Below are 15,508 nucleotides of genomic sequence, written 5' to 3' on the forward strand. Positions count from 1 at the left end.
CTCCAGCTAGAAGCTAAATGTTTACTTTCGCGCCAAACAATGTCTTAAGAATAAGCCTCAACGCGTCGCATCGGCGGTGCACTGAGGGCTTTTAGGTATGCTATTTACGGTGCAAGACAAGTTAATGAAGACACAGCTTACGAGACCATAGTTATAAAGAAATGGGCTAAACAGTTAGCGTGCTAACGTTAGCATAGATACTGTAGAGATAACTAGTATAGTGGGTGGCTTGTATTGGTGCTGTTACCTCTTTTTCCATCTTCGTTTAGTTGTGCGTGGTATGGACGCTTCGTCGTCAACGAGGTACCTCTTGTACCGGACAAGTTTGTCCATTAATACAGTTAATGTGTCACAAAAGTTGATCAGAATCAGCTGCTCTTTGTTTGTCTCCGTACCCTTCTCATTCGAATGTTCTAGTGTTCTCCTCTGTGGCAGGAAGGAATTCAGTGGCAATTACGCAACATCCGGCAGTGGTCAGCTGACCTATATGGCATGACGTAAAAATCTTTATTTGGTTATTACAATTATATTGTTCTACGTTGTTATACATTGTTGTACACTTTAAGCACATGAATTACCTTCCTGCACAATTTTCACGTTTTATTTAATTTTATTATTTTTATATTGCCTAGGATTAATTTTCAGCTCTATAGTACGTCACATCCGCTTGCCGCTTTTTTTATAGCCTCGAGCCGTGTCGAGCGGGCAACCAAAAAAAGTCTCGCGTTACCATTAGCTGTTCTCCTGTTTCTCCAATCTCCAGACCACGCGATACTTTGTGGGCGCCGGCGCTCGAGCTACTGACAGGAGAGAGAGAGAAAATCCGAGTCAGTCACATAAAGAGAACTTACTAGAATAGAAGGTAAAAGAAACTAAACAAAATGTTTGCGTTGCTGGTATTCCTAGAGGGCATGGACAAGGGAAGGAGAAGCATTGTTCCATTTCAATGGATAAAAAATGGCCAAGAATATGAAGATGAATATCTCGCTGAAGGTGAGCTATCTGAACCCGTTTTAGTGGAGTGGCGAGGTTTCATCCCTGGACGCAAGAAGAACACAGGAAAGCCATGGCCTGTCTACCAAGCGACCCTCCTCAGTGTTGCACGTAAGTGAACAAATTTAATTTAACAGGCCGACATACATTCCCTTGTGCGATATTAGTCTGGCTTATTAGCCAGGCTAAGCATGTTAAAGTTCAGAGCGAGCGTCGTGTGAACCTGTCATTGAATTACAGGAAATAAAGCAGGAAAAGAGCCTGCAGCACTTTAGTTCACTCCAGTTTCCAGTCAACTAATTAACTGTTTAGCTTTATTTCCTGTAATTCATTGTTGTGCAGTGTCATGTACACAATTATACGTCGTGTGTGTGTGTGTGTGTGTGTGTGTGTGTGTGTGTGTGTGTGTGTGTGTGTGTGTGTGTGTGTGTGTGTCTGTCCTAGCTATGTTCAAAATAATATAATATCTTAGAACATTTAAAATTATTCTAAAAAACATAGCTAGACCATGGGAAGTATACATAGGCCTATACTTCAATGCAGCCAGATAGCAGATTATGTCAGTCAGTCTTTATGACTGACTGACATCCCCCCCCTCTCCTAAAAAGAAAACATTTAAATAAATATTGATTCTGAACTTGGCGATTGGTGTGATTAAAAATCACAATATATCCCTGAATCCATTTTTGTTTCCGACCCCTAATTCGGTGGGCGAACTTAACAAAGATCAGAACTAATTTATAGTTTCATAACACTTATTCATTTTCCAGCTAATGAGAAGTCTCTTCAGAAGACTCTGAACGAGATGGAGAGACGAGAGAGACAGGGCAGTGGACATGGACAGGACAGTAAACGGGCCCCCAAGCCTAACATGAAATATGTAGAGGAGGAGGGGGGGATGGATCTTTCTAAGAAAAAGGTAAGTGTGGTCTTTTGTGTGTTTATTATGTACATACTACCACAAAGTAATCCAAGATTCTAATTAAAGCAGTATCTAATTCTAAATGACATGTCATTAATGCACTCAGATATCTTTCGTCATCTGTCTCCTAATTGCCCTTTTGGAAGTACAGTCAGATTTTTCCATTGGTAAATGGTGCATTTATATAGCGCCTTGGATTCAAGGCGCTTTACATAGATTGTGCATTATATTCACCCATTCACACACACACATTCATACACCAATTGCAGCAGAAACCATGCAAGGCACCAATCAGCACATCAGGAGCAATTAGGGGTTCAGTGTCGTGCTCAAGGACATTTTGACACTAACTCTAGGGAGCCCGGGTTCGAACTGGCAACCTTGCGGTTACTATCCAGCATGGGGAGCCAATGGCACCCCATGCTTTGATGTGCAATAGTAGGCCGGTCCACTGCATGGCAGCAGAATATTAGAAGGCTTTCTTACCCAATTCAGAATTGACCTCTGGGACATAAAAAAATTTAATGCTACCCCTGGAGTTACACTTGTCCCTCTAATTCACACTCTCCAAGAGTCATTGGACAGGTATGTGAGTATACAATTTACAATTTAGGCATTTAGCAGACTTAATCCAGAGCGATTTACATTAATCAAGAACAAAAAGCATGGGAATACATCACATAAAAGCATTTATCATGAAACATGCGTAGCTAAGAAAGTAACAGTGGAATATCTATATAATGAAACTATACATATATACTAGAATTGTAAACGAATAATATATACTACTATGCTATACATATGTACTATGGCGTGCTATGACTATATACAATGCAATTATAGTGCTGTCTACATAACATGCTATAAGTCTGTATCAAATGCTATCTAAGTCTACGGAAGTGCTATCTATAGGACGGGTTATGCTGAGGCTTGGCACATGGTAAGCTGATGAACTCTGCTCTCTACCATATAGCCATCCAACTGTCCTGTGACTCCTCTGGTTGAAGGGAGGGATGAGGAAATCCCCGGCCCTTCAAAGAAAAAGGTAACTTCAACTGTGTAGTGTGTAGATTGTTCTTGTAACATTACAATAACTTCAAACTGATTTTTTTTAAAGGTCAGTCTTAACACTTTTCTTTTCCTTTTAATGAAATCCTGTCTGTCTGTCTGTCTGTCTGAGAAGATTCAGAAAAGGTCAGCTGATCTGGAGATGGAGTCAGATGAAGGGCTTTCAAAGAAAAAGGTATTATCATTTGTGTTGGAAAGCCTTGTACACTACTATAAGTTCAACATGATCAACACCTGTCCCTCTAATTCACACTCTCCAAGAGTCATTGGACAGGTATGTGGGTATAGGACGGGTTATGCTGAGGCTTGGCACATGGTAAGCTGATGAACTCTGCTCTCTACCATATAGCCATCCAACTGTCCTGTGACTCCTCTGGTTGAAGTTGAGGAAATCCCCGGCCCTCCAAAGAAAAAGGTAACTTCAACTGTGTAGATTGTTCTTTTTTTTTTTTCACTTAATTTTTATTGAAGGAAAAAACATACACAACTGACAAGACAATACGGAAAGAAAAAAGACAAAAAGTAAACGAAAAAAAGGCTGCATTTCTCATATTACAAAAAAAAACTTTCAATGAAATCCAATTGCAATATCGCTAGGCTGAGAGAAGAAATTCCACTTTTCCCACTTTTTATAGAATTTATCCTCTTGTAGTCTAAGTATGGATGTTAGTTTTTCCATAGAATACAGTTCCTCAGTAATGTCCATCCATTGTGTAGATTGTTCTTGTACCATTACAATAACTTCAAACTGATTTTTTTTTAAAGGTCAGTCTTAACACTTTTCTTTTCCTTTGAATGAAATCCTGTCTGTCTGTCTGTCTGTCTGTCTGAGAAGATTCAGAAAAGGTCAGCTGATCTGGAGATGGAGTCAGGTGAAGGGCTTTCAAAGAAAAAGGTATTATCATTTGTGTTGGAAAGCCTTGTACACTACTATAAGTTCAACATGATGTTATATTTATTTAACTGCACCAAGTAGGGGTATATATTTTAGATTACAAATGAAACAATTTAAATCAACCCAGGTATTACTTGCCATGTTATTGCCTCATGAATGTAATTTAAAAAAATGTAATACTCCCAAAGGCACTTGAACAAAGAAAAGAGTCTGATGTGCATCTGTGGCAGAATAGGAAGCTTGCCCAGTTTCAGACGACCATCCAGGAACTGAGGGATGAGAACGCTAAACTGAATGCTGAAGTTTCTCGCCTCCAACACATTATCACCACACGTATGTTATATTTCCATTATTCTATTGCTATTAGGTGTCAGTCAGCCCAAGTCTATTTAAGTAATATTACATGAGAAAATGTGTATTGCAGAGGTTATTCCACGAAAGTGATGCGGTCAAGTCATAATCATCACTGCAATTATGCAACAGTTACCATAAATATGTGTAATCAATCATATTATGGGGAGATTTTCTGTGGGGGGGGGCTTTGCAAATTCTCTCGTTTCCCTGTAATAGAACAGATAATCTCAGACAGTAGTTGCGGTTGATTTATCCAGCTCATGATTGAGATAGGTCTGGCGAGCAAACATATCCCGGACCCAAAATGAATCGATACTAGTACTACACATTATGAAATACAACATGACTCCATAGCTCCTGTGTTGTAACAAATATCTCCAGGTAAAATAATTACTGACCTGATGAAGATTGTGTGGAAAAAATGGTCTTCTTCTCAATAAAGTAATTATTTTACCTGGAGAACGGTGTGCAGGCACTCCCTCTTTCCATGATTGCCTTATTGGCCCTGCACCCACTGTCGAGGTGCGTGCACAAATACAAACGGGTATGCTATGTAACAAAGATATCGTCTAAAATGTATATTGTATTCAGTGACAGAATCAGCCATTGCTGTATTCTTAAACTGCAGCCCTCTGTCAACAAGGCTATGTCTCTTCCCATTTTGACATCTGAGCGCAGCCACTCAGATGTCAAAGTGGGAAGAGCCCGAACCGCAGTGACATTATGGGCCGTTGTGTGATGGTGTTGCACACTGAAAATACCTACAGCTCTGTGAGCTTGTAGATAAGCCATTTTAGGCATGCCATCACAAAGTGCACATCATAGGATGTGCAATGTTTTATTGTTATTACCTTACTATCAAGGGTAACCTTAACAAAGGTTATTATAATTAGGTTAACTATACTTATTACTTACTGTCTGTTGATCTGATCATCGTGATTGATCCTTTCCTATTCATCCCTACACTAGATATACCTCAAATTAAAGAAGACATCGCCGTTCTGGCTGGTAGAGTAAGTTCTTATTATTATTATTATTTTTGTATTGTAGGCCTACTTGTTTTTTTCACCATAGATAAGTTTGTATGATGTTGGTCTCATTTGTAGGGTAATTAACTTGCTGCATTTGTGTTTATACTTGTTTAAGAATCGACCAATTAGAGACACAGAAACAGCACAACCATTGCAGGTGAGTAATATATTAGACAGAAGGATTGTGATTTACTTATATTTGACTAGAGGAGGCAAATTGGTTTGTTAAGGGCTGATCTCACAAAATGCTCAATGTATTTGCACTGCCAGCAGGTATGGATGTTAACAATTGATCAACAATTGATTTTATTTTAATTGAATTTGGAAAATTAGAATTTTGAACTATCCTCAACTTTGCTGCTCTGCTTTTGGACCTCCTGGAACAATTGGTTAATTATCTGTAGACAATGCATTGACCCTCATTACTTTCTCAGATCATGGCAGCAACATAATATTGCTGGTGTAAAATTGTAAATGTGAAGGCAGCATTATGCAGCCTGCTATGTTTTTGTCCCACAACCAAAAAAGTCCAAATAATGCGGCTGCAGTTTTTTTCAGTTTTTAAAAACCCCCATATACTGTGGTTGTTCAGGAAGCAGTTTATAAAAACGTAACCTCGCATCACCAGGCTTTCCACCTCGGAGGATAGGCTGGTCTGTGTTACAAAAGTGCTGTGTGGACCCAAAAAGGAATGCTGGCCAGGCTAATAAAAACAGCAGCAAAGTAATTGTAGTTTGACAGTAGTAGAGTGCTGTGCTGCCCACTACTGCAAAAGTTAACACTTTTGTCATGTCACTGTTTAATTTTAAGAGCCAGTCATCTACCCCGGGCCGTGTTGTGGAGGCAACAGCTCAAGCAGAGAGCTCCAGACCTCCCTGTCCCGAGCAACACCGGCCTAATGGACCTGAAGGTCCCCCGAAAGTAAGTACATTATGTCATTGTCTCCACCAGGCCGTAGGCATAGGGAGAGAGTATGTTTTGCACTCCGTCCGTCCGTCCGTCTGTGAATAGCTAATCTCTGGCACCGCTGGCTTGATCGCAGCCATACTCTGCAAACACACTCCCTGAATGCCAGAGCTGAACCTCTGCCCCAAAGCTTTCACATTGGACTGTTATAGCGCCACCAGGAGGCCGCTTTTGACAGTACACCTACAGATTTAGTCCAAACATTGCGCAAATTGGTACAATGCAGTCTCTCTAGAGCAATTCAACGATGGCTTTCAGATTTTTCAGACTCCATCCTGATTGGCTAAGATTGGCTTCCAAAGTTACAAAATGTACAAAATGCTGCAAATCATGAACACATTGTGTGATTTCCGTGACATTTCGCACGCACAATACCACTAGGCAGAGGAAGAAATGGCACTTGAATATTTTCAACTCAGCCTCATGGTGGCGCAGTGAAGTATAAACAAGGCTTTAGGATTTATAAGTCGTTTTTAGAATCCTCCTCCTCAGGAGGAGGACTTAAATAACTTAAATGTGATATTTTGTTTTTTCAGATAGAAATTGTCAAAGGATCAGGTGTCCTTTGCAATAGGGCAACCTGGACTTCCGCCGCCGCCGCCACCACTCCAACACAAATGGTGCGGTTGCTCCTGATGGGCGTCTTCCCCATGAAGGAACTCCTGGAGAGCAACCTCAGCGGTATTTTTCCCCCCAAAATCTCTTAAAGTCGATCCATTAACTAATGCAGAATTAAGATTTGAACCTGCTTGGGATAATGTATTTCCGTTTGTACCTCCATAACATAAATCTGAGATATTGCTTAAGTGAAACATCATGTAGTTGAGGGATTTCCCACGTTTCATTTAAAAAATAATGTTTAAAATATCTTATTTAGGTGGGATGTCAAAGCGTGGCAGTGGCGGGGAACATCTGAAGGCCCTGGACCCTGATAAAAAGAACGCCATACTTGGTGAGTACATCAAATTAATTCAAGAAGTAAAAGAACAGTTCATAGATATGCATTGAGTTGACTACTTTAACCATCCCTATTTTCACTATTTATTAGCCATCAGTGGTAGTTTATCACTGGAGTCAGAAATCAGGTAAGTGATGACACCCATTGCAGAAATCTGCACGGCGTAGCACCTGGTAATTATAAAAGCCTAACCTAATTTGCTCACTTCATCGCAGCTCGCTATATTCTATATTCTGGGCTAGTGTGCTTCCACTGAGATAATTAAGTGTGGTCCTCTGGGTTGTAGAACATGTAGTTGGTTAGTCAATAACAATTGTTGTCCTACAGCAGTGGTTCCCAACTGGTGGGCCGCAAGGGGATTTCAAGTGGGCCCCCAAATCATTGGACAAAACACTAGAATGTTATTAAAATATAACATTCATATTTAAATAAGTCTTTAAAAATTGATACTATTTTATGGTGTTTCTTAGTATACTTTGCAGTCTAAGAAACACCATAAAATAGTATCAATTTCTAAAGACTTCTTTAAATATGAATGTTATATTTTCCATTGATTTTCATTGATCTAAGCCAGAACACAAGTTGATTGATCATTAAATAAACATCAAATAAACATCTTAAGAAAATGCACGTGGCCCACCTATCGACTTGTCTACTGCCAGGTTATGTGATCAGATAGGCGGGCCGTGAAAACAATTGAAGATTTTCATGTTGATTCTGCCACAAGAAAAGATTGGGAAAAACTGCTCTACATCTACGAGTGCATGTTTGGTCCGACGGAGCATTGGTCCAATGCATTGGTGTGATCGACAACCTACCTCAAACCCTCACCCTAACCCTAACCACCCCGGGGGCAGCACACCTAAACCTAACCCCAACCCCGACCCCCAGCGCAGACCCTCACCCTAACCCTAACCTCCCCCGGGGCGCAGCACACCTAAACCTAACCTCGGACCAATGCACGTCGGATCATTGCTCCGTCGGATCATAGTATGCCTCCCTACATCTACTGCACCCTTCTTCACCCATAACCCATTTAGACTTGAGGCCAATTCAAAACGCAGTTTATTTTTTATTTTTAGAATATTGTTAACATTCAATGAACATATAACTATATATACTCACTCTACAAATAACAGGGCCTGTGATATTTTAATTTTTCCATTAACACCCAGCCCTGTATAATGTAGTAACGTCCAAAATGACTCCCAGATTTAATTGCACATTGACATGAAGGGTATTTCAGGTCTAAATGGGTTCATCATTAATCATGCCATTTCATGCTTTTAGTTAATTTGCTTGATTTGCATGTCTTATCACTAAATAACCTGTGCTGATGAGTGCTGTCACGTCGCCAATACTAATTAAAGTGACATTTGTGAGAAAAGCTTGTTTAAATCTATTCATTCCATATACCATCTTTTTGGTTAAAGGCCAACAATCGTCAACAATAGGTTTGTGTACACACTAACAGATGGACTGCTTGAATTCTAGTTGACTTCAAGCATGTATTTTTTTTGTATTGCCATGTTTTGTTCTTGCTTAAATGTAAATCGCTCTGGATTAAAAGCGATTTACATTGCTAAATGCCTAAATTATAAATCAGGTCCACTGTCTTCTCATTATTGCCTTTTCCTTGATTCTATGTAGAAGCCACATTAAAGAAGTTTCCCCAAGCCACCAAAGGCATGCTGGGAACAGCAGTGAATGGGAAGCTGACGGAGCTGCGGCGGTCCCACAAGAAGTAGACAAACAAGTAATGATATTATTAAAATGAAATAAAGCTGTTGATACAGCCCCTCCTATATCCAGCTTTAATGCCTGTCCACTACACAAACATTAAATTCAGATTGACAATGAATGGAGAATGATACATCATAGTGTATTGTACGTCATGATGACATGACTCAAATTGTGATGTGCATTTTGTAGCTTGCTTCTGAACTAATGACTCTTTTATCAAATCAGATTCGGGGATGACATGGGAGTGGTACGTGCCCAAGAGAAGCCGGTGACCTGGAGCCCCCACCCCTCCAATGTATATTTTATTATTTTTTGGCCAAATTATTGTTCTTGAAATTGCCGTATTATTTATATTGCCGTGAATAAATGTTTATTCTCCCAAGAAACATCTGAGGTCTTCTTTTCTGACACATATTTGGATGTTTTTTTATTCAGAAAGATAAAGATATAGATTATGTAATTTACATATAATAGGCTACATCACTGGTTCCCAAACCACATACAATTTCTGTGTATGTGTAAATAAAATTGTTGCTATTATATTATTATTATTGTATTATTTATAATTGTATTATTATTATATTGTACATTTTATGTTATATTATATTGTTATTTATGTACATATATGCACATATATGTACATGTGCATATATGTTCATATAAGTGCATATATGCACATATATGTTCAGGGGGTCCAATTTCATATATGTTACATATATGTCTAACATATATGTCTAACATATATGTTACATATATGTTAGACATATATGTCTAACATATATGTAACATATAAGTCCTTTCCGTGTGGGGGACCAGAGCGTTTCGCTCTCGGCTTGCTCTCAGGGAGAAAGTGTTTCAGCTCCGCAGTTGACTGGCATTGTTTACTTTACTGTGCAGTTTGCAGTACTGAAAGTGTAATGTGAAAGGTTTGGAAGGACCTTTTTGTGTATATATATATATATAAATACCGCTTGCATAATGTTTTCCGGTGCGGCTGAGAACAATACATTGGAAATTAGAAAACACTACCTGTTAACACTACACAGGTGATATGCCAATATTGATGTTTTTACATAGTCGGAGAGGAGAGGAAAGCGTTTTCTTTGGATTTCACCTACGTACCAGAGTGTCTTAATTTCTATTGTCCTGTATCTGTAGTCTACAGTATCATGCTCATGTTGGACCGTCTTTCTGGGTACGGCTGTACATCAGGCCTGTGCTGTTTAGGCAATACTTTTCTCAGATTGTTTTGGCTCAGCTTGGTTGAGTCATGATTCAACTCATCACATTATGTAGATTTATGGTGACACACGATTGACAGGATTGGCAGCCTTGACAGCTAGGCTCTGCTGCTCTGCATCCATACAAACTAACAGTGCCAGTCACCTCTTTGTTTATTCTTGGCTCATTAGACCAGTAGTCAGCCATTCAGCCTTTATTGGCGTGTTCATGTTTGAGCAGACAGCTTTGCTATTGAGTTCAGACATGGTTCAATTTGGACAAGAGTCACTAGGAAGATACAGTAGCTAACTTCCAGGTGTGCAACTAATTATGATACAGTAAATATTTGTACTATTGACTCTAGTGAAAAGAAATTAGATCAGTCTTATATTTTTGTACTTGCATTGTGTGAAAATAAACCTATCGTCGTAGTGATAATATGTCATCTCATCATCTTCATCGTTGACAGCTTGGCTCATTACTTCACAGCTCGCCGCTTCCCGTGTGGAGGTTGCAGGAACTCATAGCTACTTTAAATGACATCTGTCTCAGACACTCTCTCATTCAGGTGGATGTGCTCTAGATTTTTTAATTTATTGGATTTAAATTGTTGAAATTCAATGAGCACACTTGTAAACTAGTCTAGATATACTGTGACCCTTAAATCCTACCAGTCTATAATAGGACTATAGTTTGTCAAAATGTGTCACCAAGAGGGGGGGGGGGGGGGGGGGGTGGCGTCTGAAAAGCTAGCGGCGCCATGTTTCTGGGATTTAAACTCTAGCCCATAAGCTTCAAAATAGAGTGTCGGTCTGTTTTTGTAAACATTGAGCTCGTTCTTGGCGACACAACACAACACAGTGAACCAACACCAGGTGTGTGTGTGTGTGTGTGTGTGTGTGTAAAATCAGAATGTTCATTTCTCAACCTCACCAACCTGAAATGGATGCTCTCAGCGTAATTGTATGTGTTAAACAAGTTTACAGATTTGAGATAAAGCAATCAATTAGTTGACAAATTCCTATGACTATTAGTCATTATTTAGTCTAGGATATCCCTACAGTAGCAGTGGCTCAGTCAACCTATAAATCAAATGTTAATACATCTATCTCACACATTACTAAGCTACAACAATTGCTATCCTCTCAGCATGCAATGTTGAGTAGTTAATGTATCAGACAATCTGCATGCATTTCCCCCAGGCAATTGCACACATTTAAAAAATGTTCTTGGTTTATGACAAGCTCTTCCCCGACGTGTTTGTGAAAGTCTTTAGCGAGAACAAATAATAATAATTCAACTCCCCTAGGGCAGTGTTTCCCAAACAATGGGTGGAGAATAGAACCCGTTTGTGTCACTGACCCTGATGTCTGTCATGGGGATATATTTATTCATGTTAAAGACTTTCCTTCTTTGCCAACCAATTAATGAGACTCAATGGATTCGAGCGAGACAAAAGCAAAGCACAGTCTACTGCTTTGTTAATATATGCTCATAATAAGTTGAGCGTATCGTATCTTAACTGCTTTCCCTTAGGGACAGGAGGCGGTGTGCATGAGCAATTTGAGCATCCAGGAGTAATTGCCTTAGTTATGTAAGGGGGTCTGATTATAATTTATGACCACGATTTAAATGTCTAGAGAATACATAGTAAAAAATTCTAATATATGGGTTAATATATTTTAATTGACCATTTAAAATAAACGGTAGAGTAATCTTTGAATCTCTTGTGACTGGTTTTCCTGTCTTCTCCCTCTCTCTGGCATTCCTTCGATCTCAGTCTCATCTTTTCTCCTATATCTCTCTCTTCCTTCTTTCTACCAGTTTCTCCCTCTCCTGTTCCCTCTGCTCGTTTCTTCACCATCTCAGATGATCTCACTCACCTTTTTCAAACCCTCCTATCTCCGTTACTGTTTCTCTTCCGTTTGATCTCATCCTCAGCTCCTCTTGTATCCCTTTATCCGTCTGTCTCCCCCCCTTTCCCCGGGGACTGCGCAGTAGTCCGACATTCTGTTAGTCTGACTACGGCATGGCCGGTTAAGACTCACCCCGTGGCTGGTTAAGACTCATTCCGTGGCCGGTTTAAGGCTCATACTTACTCCAGTTTTTGGTGATTGCTTATCACCGCAGTGTAGTTTTTAAAGGGTTGGAAAACTACACCATTACGTCAGTCGCGGTGATGATCAGCTATCACCGCGGACACAGACCCATCTCTCTGTTTTTACTATCAGACAAGTCTTTTCACTCTGGAGCTATCACCCCCGTTCATTGATTGGTCTAGAAGTTGGGTAAACCAAAAACTGGATTATGTATGAACCTTAAGACTCACCCCGTGGCTGGTTAAGACTCACCCCGTGGCGTCCGCGTGCGGTTATGGTCAGGGTCAGGGTTTGGGGTCGGACTAATGAGTGGTCAGACCATGTGCCACGCTAGCTACCCCTTCCACCTCCCGCTTTATCTGAGAGCTTCTCACCTATATACGTTTTAATTGGCAACTCACTGTCCCTCCTTCTACCTCTCCTTCCTTCCCTCTTCCTCCTCTGCCCACCTTACATATTCTTTAATTACTTTTCTCTCTTCTCTTTTTATTTTATTTTTTACATCTTACCCTCTTACTTCACCCTTCTTCCCATGTACTAGTGCTGCTTTTTGCCAGGTGCGAAGCAGCCTGGCTTACATTTGCACGCACCACTACTGACGACCGCAAACACGACCTAGTCATAATTGGCTGCCTCCTAGCGACCTTACTAGCGACCTAGTCATGATTGGCTGCCTCCTAAGCCAATGGGAGTCTGAATGGCATAAAAATCCATACTCCGAACACCGCAACAGCGGCTAATGTTATGAGCTAACTGGAGCTAGAGGAAAGTCATAACAAAACCCAGTGAGTGAACCAACAAAAGAACGGTCGGAAATGAACGAAAACGGGCACTACAAGAGCTTGTTGCACCTGGCAGTCATTTTCTTGTTTATGTATACGCATACAGATATCTTACATTTTTGATTGTTTCCATTTCAGTTTTTCTCCACCCCCCAATTTTCTTTCTTTCCTGAAAGCAACGACACGATGGGAAAACTAATACACCTGTAAACCCGTGAATGAGACAATAAAACTGATTCAGATTACATCCCTCTCTCTTCAATCCAATCCAATCCACTTTATTTATAAAGCACATTTTTATACAACAAGGTTGAAACAAAGTGCTGTACACAAAGAAATACTAAAAAAGCAACAACAACAACAACAACAGTACATAGACAGGGCACATAAGGACACAATGCAGTGGAAGCAGCAACTCTTATTCAGTATGTTCAAATGCCAAGGAGTACAAGTGAGTTTTCAGACGTGATTTAAACACAGACAAGGATTGAGAAGCTCTGACATGAGGTGGAAGTTCATTCCACAGTGTGGGTGCTACAACAGAAAATTACCTATATCCCCCCGGGATTTCAGCTTTGATTTAGGGATCTAGGGATCTTTCACTCCATTCCTCTTTGTGTTGTTAATTATCATTCCTCCTTTCCTTCCAGGTTGTGAAGGAGGAGCGAACCAGAGGAAGCTCTACAAAGACCTGATGGTCAACTATAACCGTCTGGAGAGGCCTGTCCAGAATGACTCAGCACCCATAGTGGTGGAGCTGGGCCTCACGTTGCTCCAGATTATTGATGTGGTGAGTAAGTAATATCGTGTGTGTGTGTGTGTTAAGGCTGTCCCCAAACATTCAGGGTTTGAATGTTCGCTCGTTAGGGTTAACGTCGCCCCGGAGGATCTATTTATGAATTGCAGCCTGGTTAAAAGCACTCCAATTAATTAATTAGAACCAAATGGTTCCTGCCAAAGTTCGAGTCCTAAAAACAGGGCTAGGGTACAGCCTTATAGTGTGTGTGTGTGTGTGTGTGTGTGTGTGTGTGTGTGTGTGTGTGTGTGTGTGTGTGTGTGTGTGTGTGTGTGTGTGTGTGTGTGTGTGTGTGTGTGTGTGTGTGTGTGTGTGTGTGTGTGTGTGTGTGTGTGTGTGTGTGTGTGTGTGTGTGTGTGTGTGTGTGTGTGTGTGTGTGTGTTGCTTGGTAAAGACAGATGGGAAGCTACGGAGAGAGTGTTTTCCTGAGCATTCTTTTCTTAGTATTCATTTGTAACTCTGATAGTAGAAATGGACCCATACGGTTACAAATTGTACACAGTGTACAGTTGTACACTATTGGAGTTAAATGTACACTGTGGATTTTCAGGACGTGGTGACTTACTGACTTTCAGCTGCATTTAATTTGGGAGTTTTGCTGTGACTGCAGTGTACTTCACTTTGTACTCATCCAGGTGGCTGTGAGAAATAAGCCACTATCCTTTGCCTTATACTTCTCCCCTCCTTCATTTCTCATTTGGAGACGGTCACTGGTTTCCGTCCTTTCACTGGACAAGACAATTCAATTTCAGTCTGATTCTTCTCTTCTCTTCTCTTCTCTTCTCTTCTCTTCTCTTCTCTTCTCTTCTCTTCTCTTCTCTTCTCTTCTCTTCTCTTCTCTTCTCTTCTCTTCTCTTCTCTTCTCTTCTCTTCTCTTCTCTTCTCTTCTCTTCTCTTCTCTTCTCTTCTCTTCTCTTCTCTTCTCTTCTCTTCTCCTCTCCTCTCCTCTCCTCTCCTCTCCTCTCCTCTCCTCTCCTCTCCTCTCCTCTCCTCTCCTCTCCTCTCCTCTCCTCTCCTCTCTTCTCTACACACTGCAATCCTCAGTGTTCATTCTACTCTGAGAGCGCATAGTAGTCCACTGGGTTACAGTTCTCGTTGCTACATTTGCATTCTGTCTGTGTCATGAGTCTCATGACTAATTACACCTCAATCAATGCTATTTATATTGGGTTCACTGTCAGATCTGTCCGCTCTTGTTCATGTTCTCTCCACGCTCATGCACCCATCCTCTAGGCAAACCCACACATGATCCGTGACCCACGTACGCCTGAGCACTCATCCAAAAAACCCAGACTGACACCCTGTTGCAGCTCTGAGTTGGGGTTGTCAGACTCCGTCGTACGCTGTGTGTCACTTCATGCAGGCGCGTGCAGAGAGTGTTGGAGAGGCAGGGGCTGAAATCCCAAAAGAGGGCACTTTGGGCCCAAAATAGCAGATCTACAAGCTTGTGAGCTTGTAGATCAGCTATTTTCGGGGCGCAACCCTGCATTCTTTCATCTACTGGACGGCATGGATTTCGAAACAAATTAGTTCAGGAGACTTAAAAAAAAAGAAGAAAAAATCTCCTGAATGCTGCCTTCCGGTATGGTATGGGAAGGAGAGGGTAACGTTTTTGCATTTCTTTCACTAGTAAATGCTGCATTCATGGTCTGGAGTATGGGGCAGCTGTTTTACAGACGG

The 15,508-nt window shown here is 40.7% G+C and overlaps 1 protein-coding gene across 1 annotated transcript in view; it reads left to right on the top strand.

Moving 5' to 3' along the window:
• Positions 1-881: 881 nt before the first annotated feature.
• The window catches only part of LOC310858195 (neuronal acetylcholine receptor subunit alpha-7-like), a gene marked incomplete at both ends in the record, with an annotated part of 66,074 nt that continues 51,447 nt past the window's right edge, over positions 882-15,508 (top strand). Inside the window, 13 exons of the mRNA XM_083764300.1 lie at positions 882-1,104; positions 1,764-1,912; positions 2,889-2,960; positions 3,333-3,398; positions 4,067-4,211; positions 5,202-5,245; positions 6,074-6,184; positions 6,766-6,910; positions 7,107-7,181; positions 8,838-8,931; positions 9,156-9,225; positions 10,089-10,125; positions 13,683-13,822. Of these exons, the coding sequence (XP_083620426.1) occupies positions 882-1,104; positions 1,764-1,912; positions 2,889-2,960; positions 3,333-3,398; positions 4,067-4,211; positions 5,202-5,245; positions 6,074-6,184; positions 6,766-6,910; positions 7,107-7,181; positions 8,838-8,931; positions 9,156-9,225; positions 10,089-10,125; positions 13,683-13,822 (1,371 nt within the window). The remainder of the gene's footprint in view (positions 1,105-1,763; positions 1,913-2,888; positions 2,961-3,332; positions 3,399-4,066; positions 4,212-5,201; positions 5,246-6,073; positions 6,185-6,765; positions 6,911-7,106; positions 7,182-8,837; positions 8,932-9,155; positions 9,226-10,088; positions 10,126-13,682; positions 13,823-15,508) is intronic.

The sequence above is a fragment of the Protomyctophum parallelum genome (assembly GCF_964188405.1).
Source record: "Protomyctophum parallelum genome assembly, chromosome: 5".
In the NCBI taxonomy this organism is placed as follows: domain Eukaryota; kingdom Metazoa; phylum Chordata; class Actinopteri; order Myctophiformes; family Myctophidae; genus Protomyctophum; species Protomyctophum parallelum.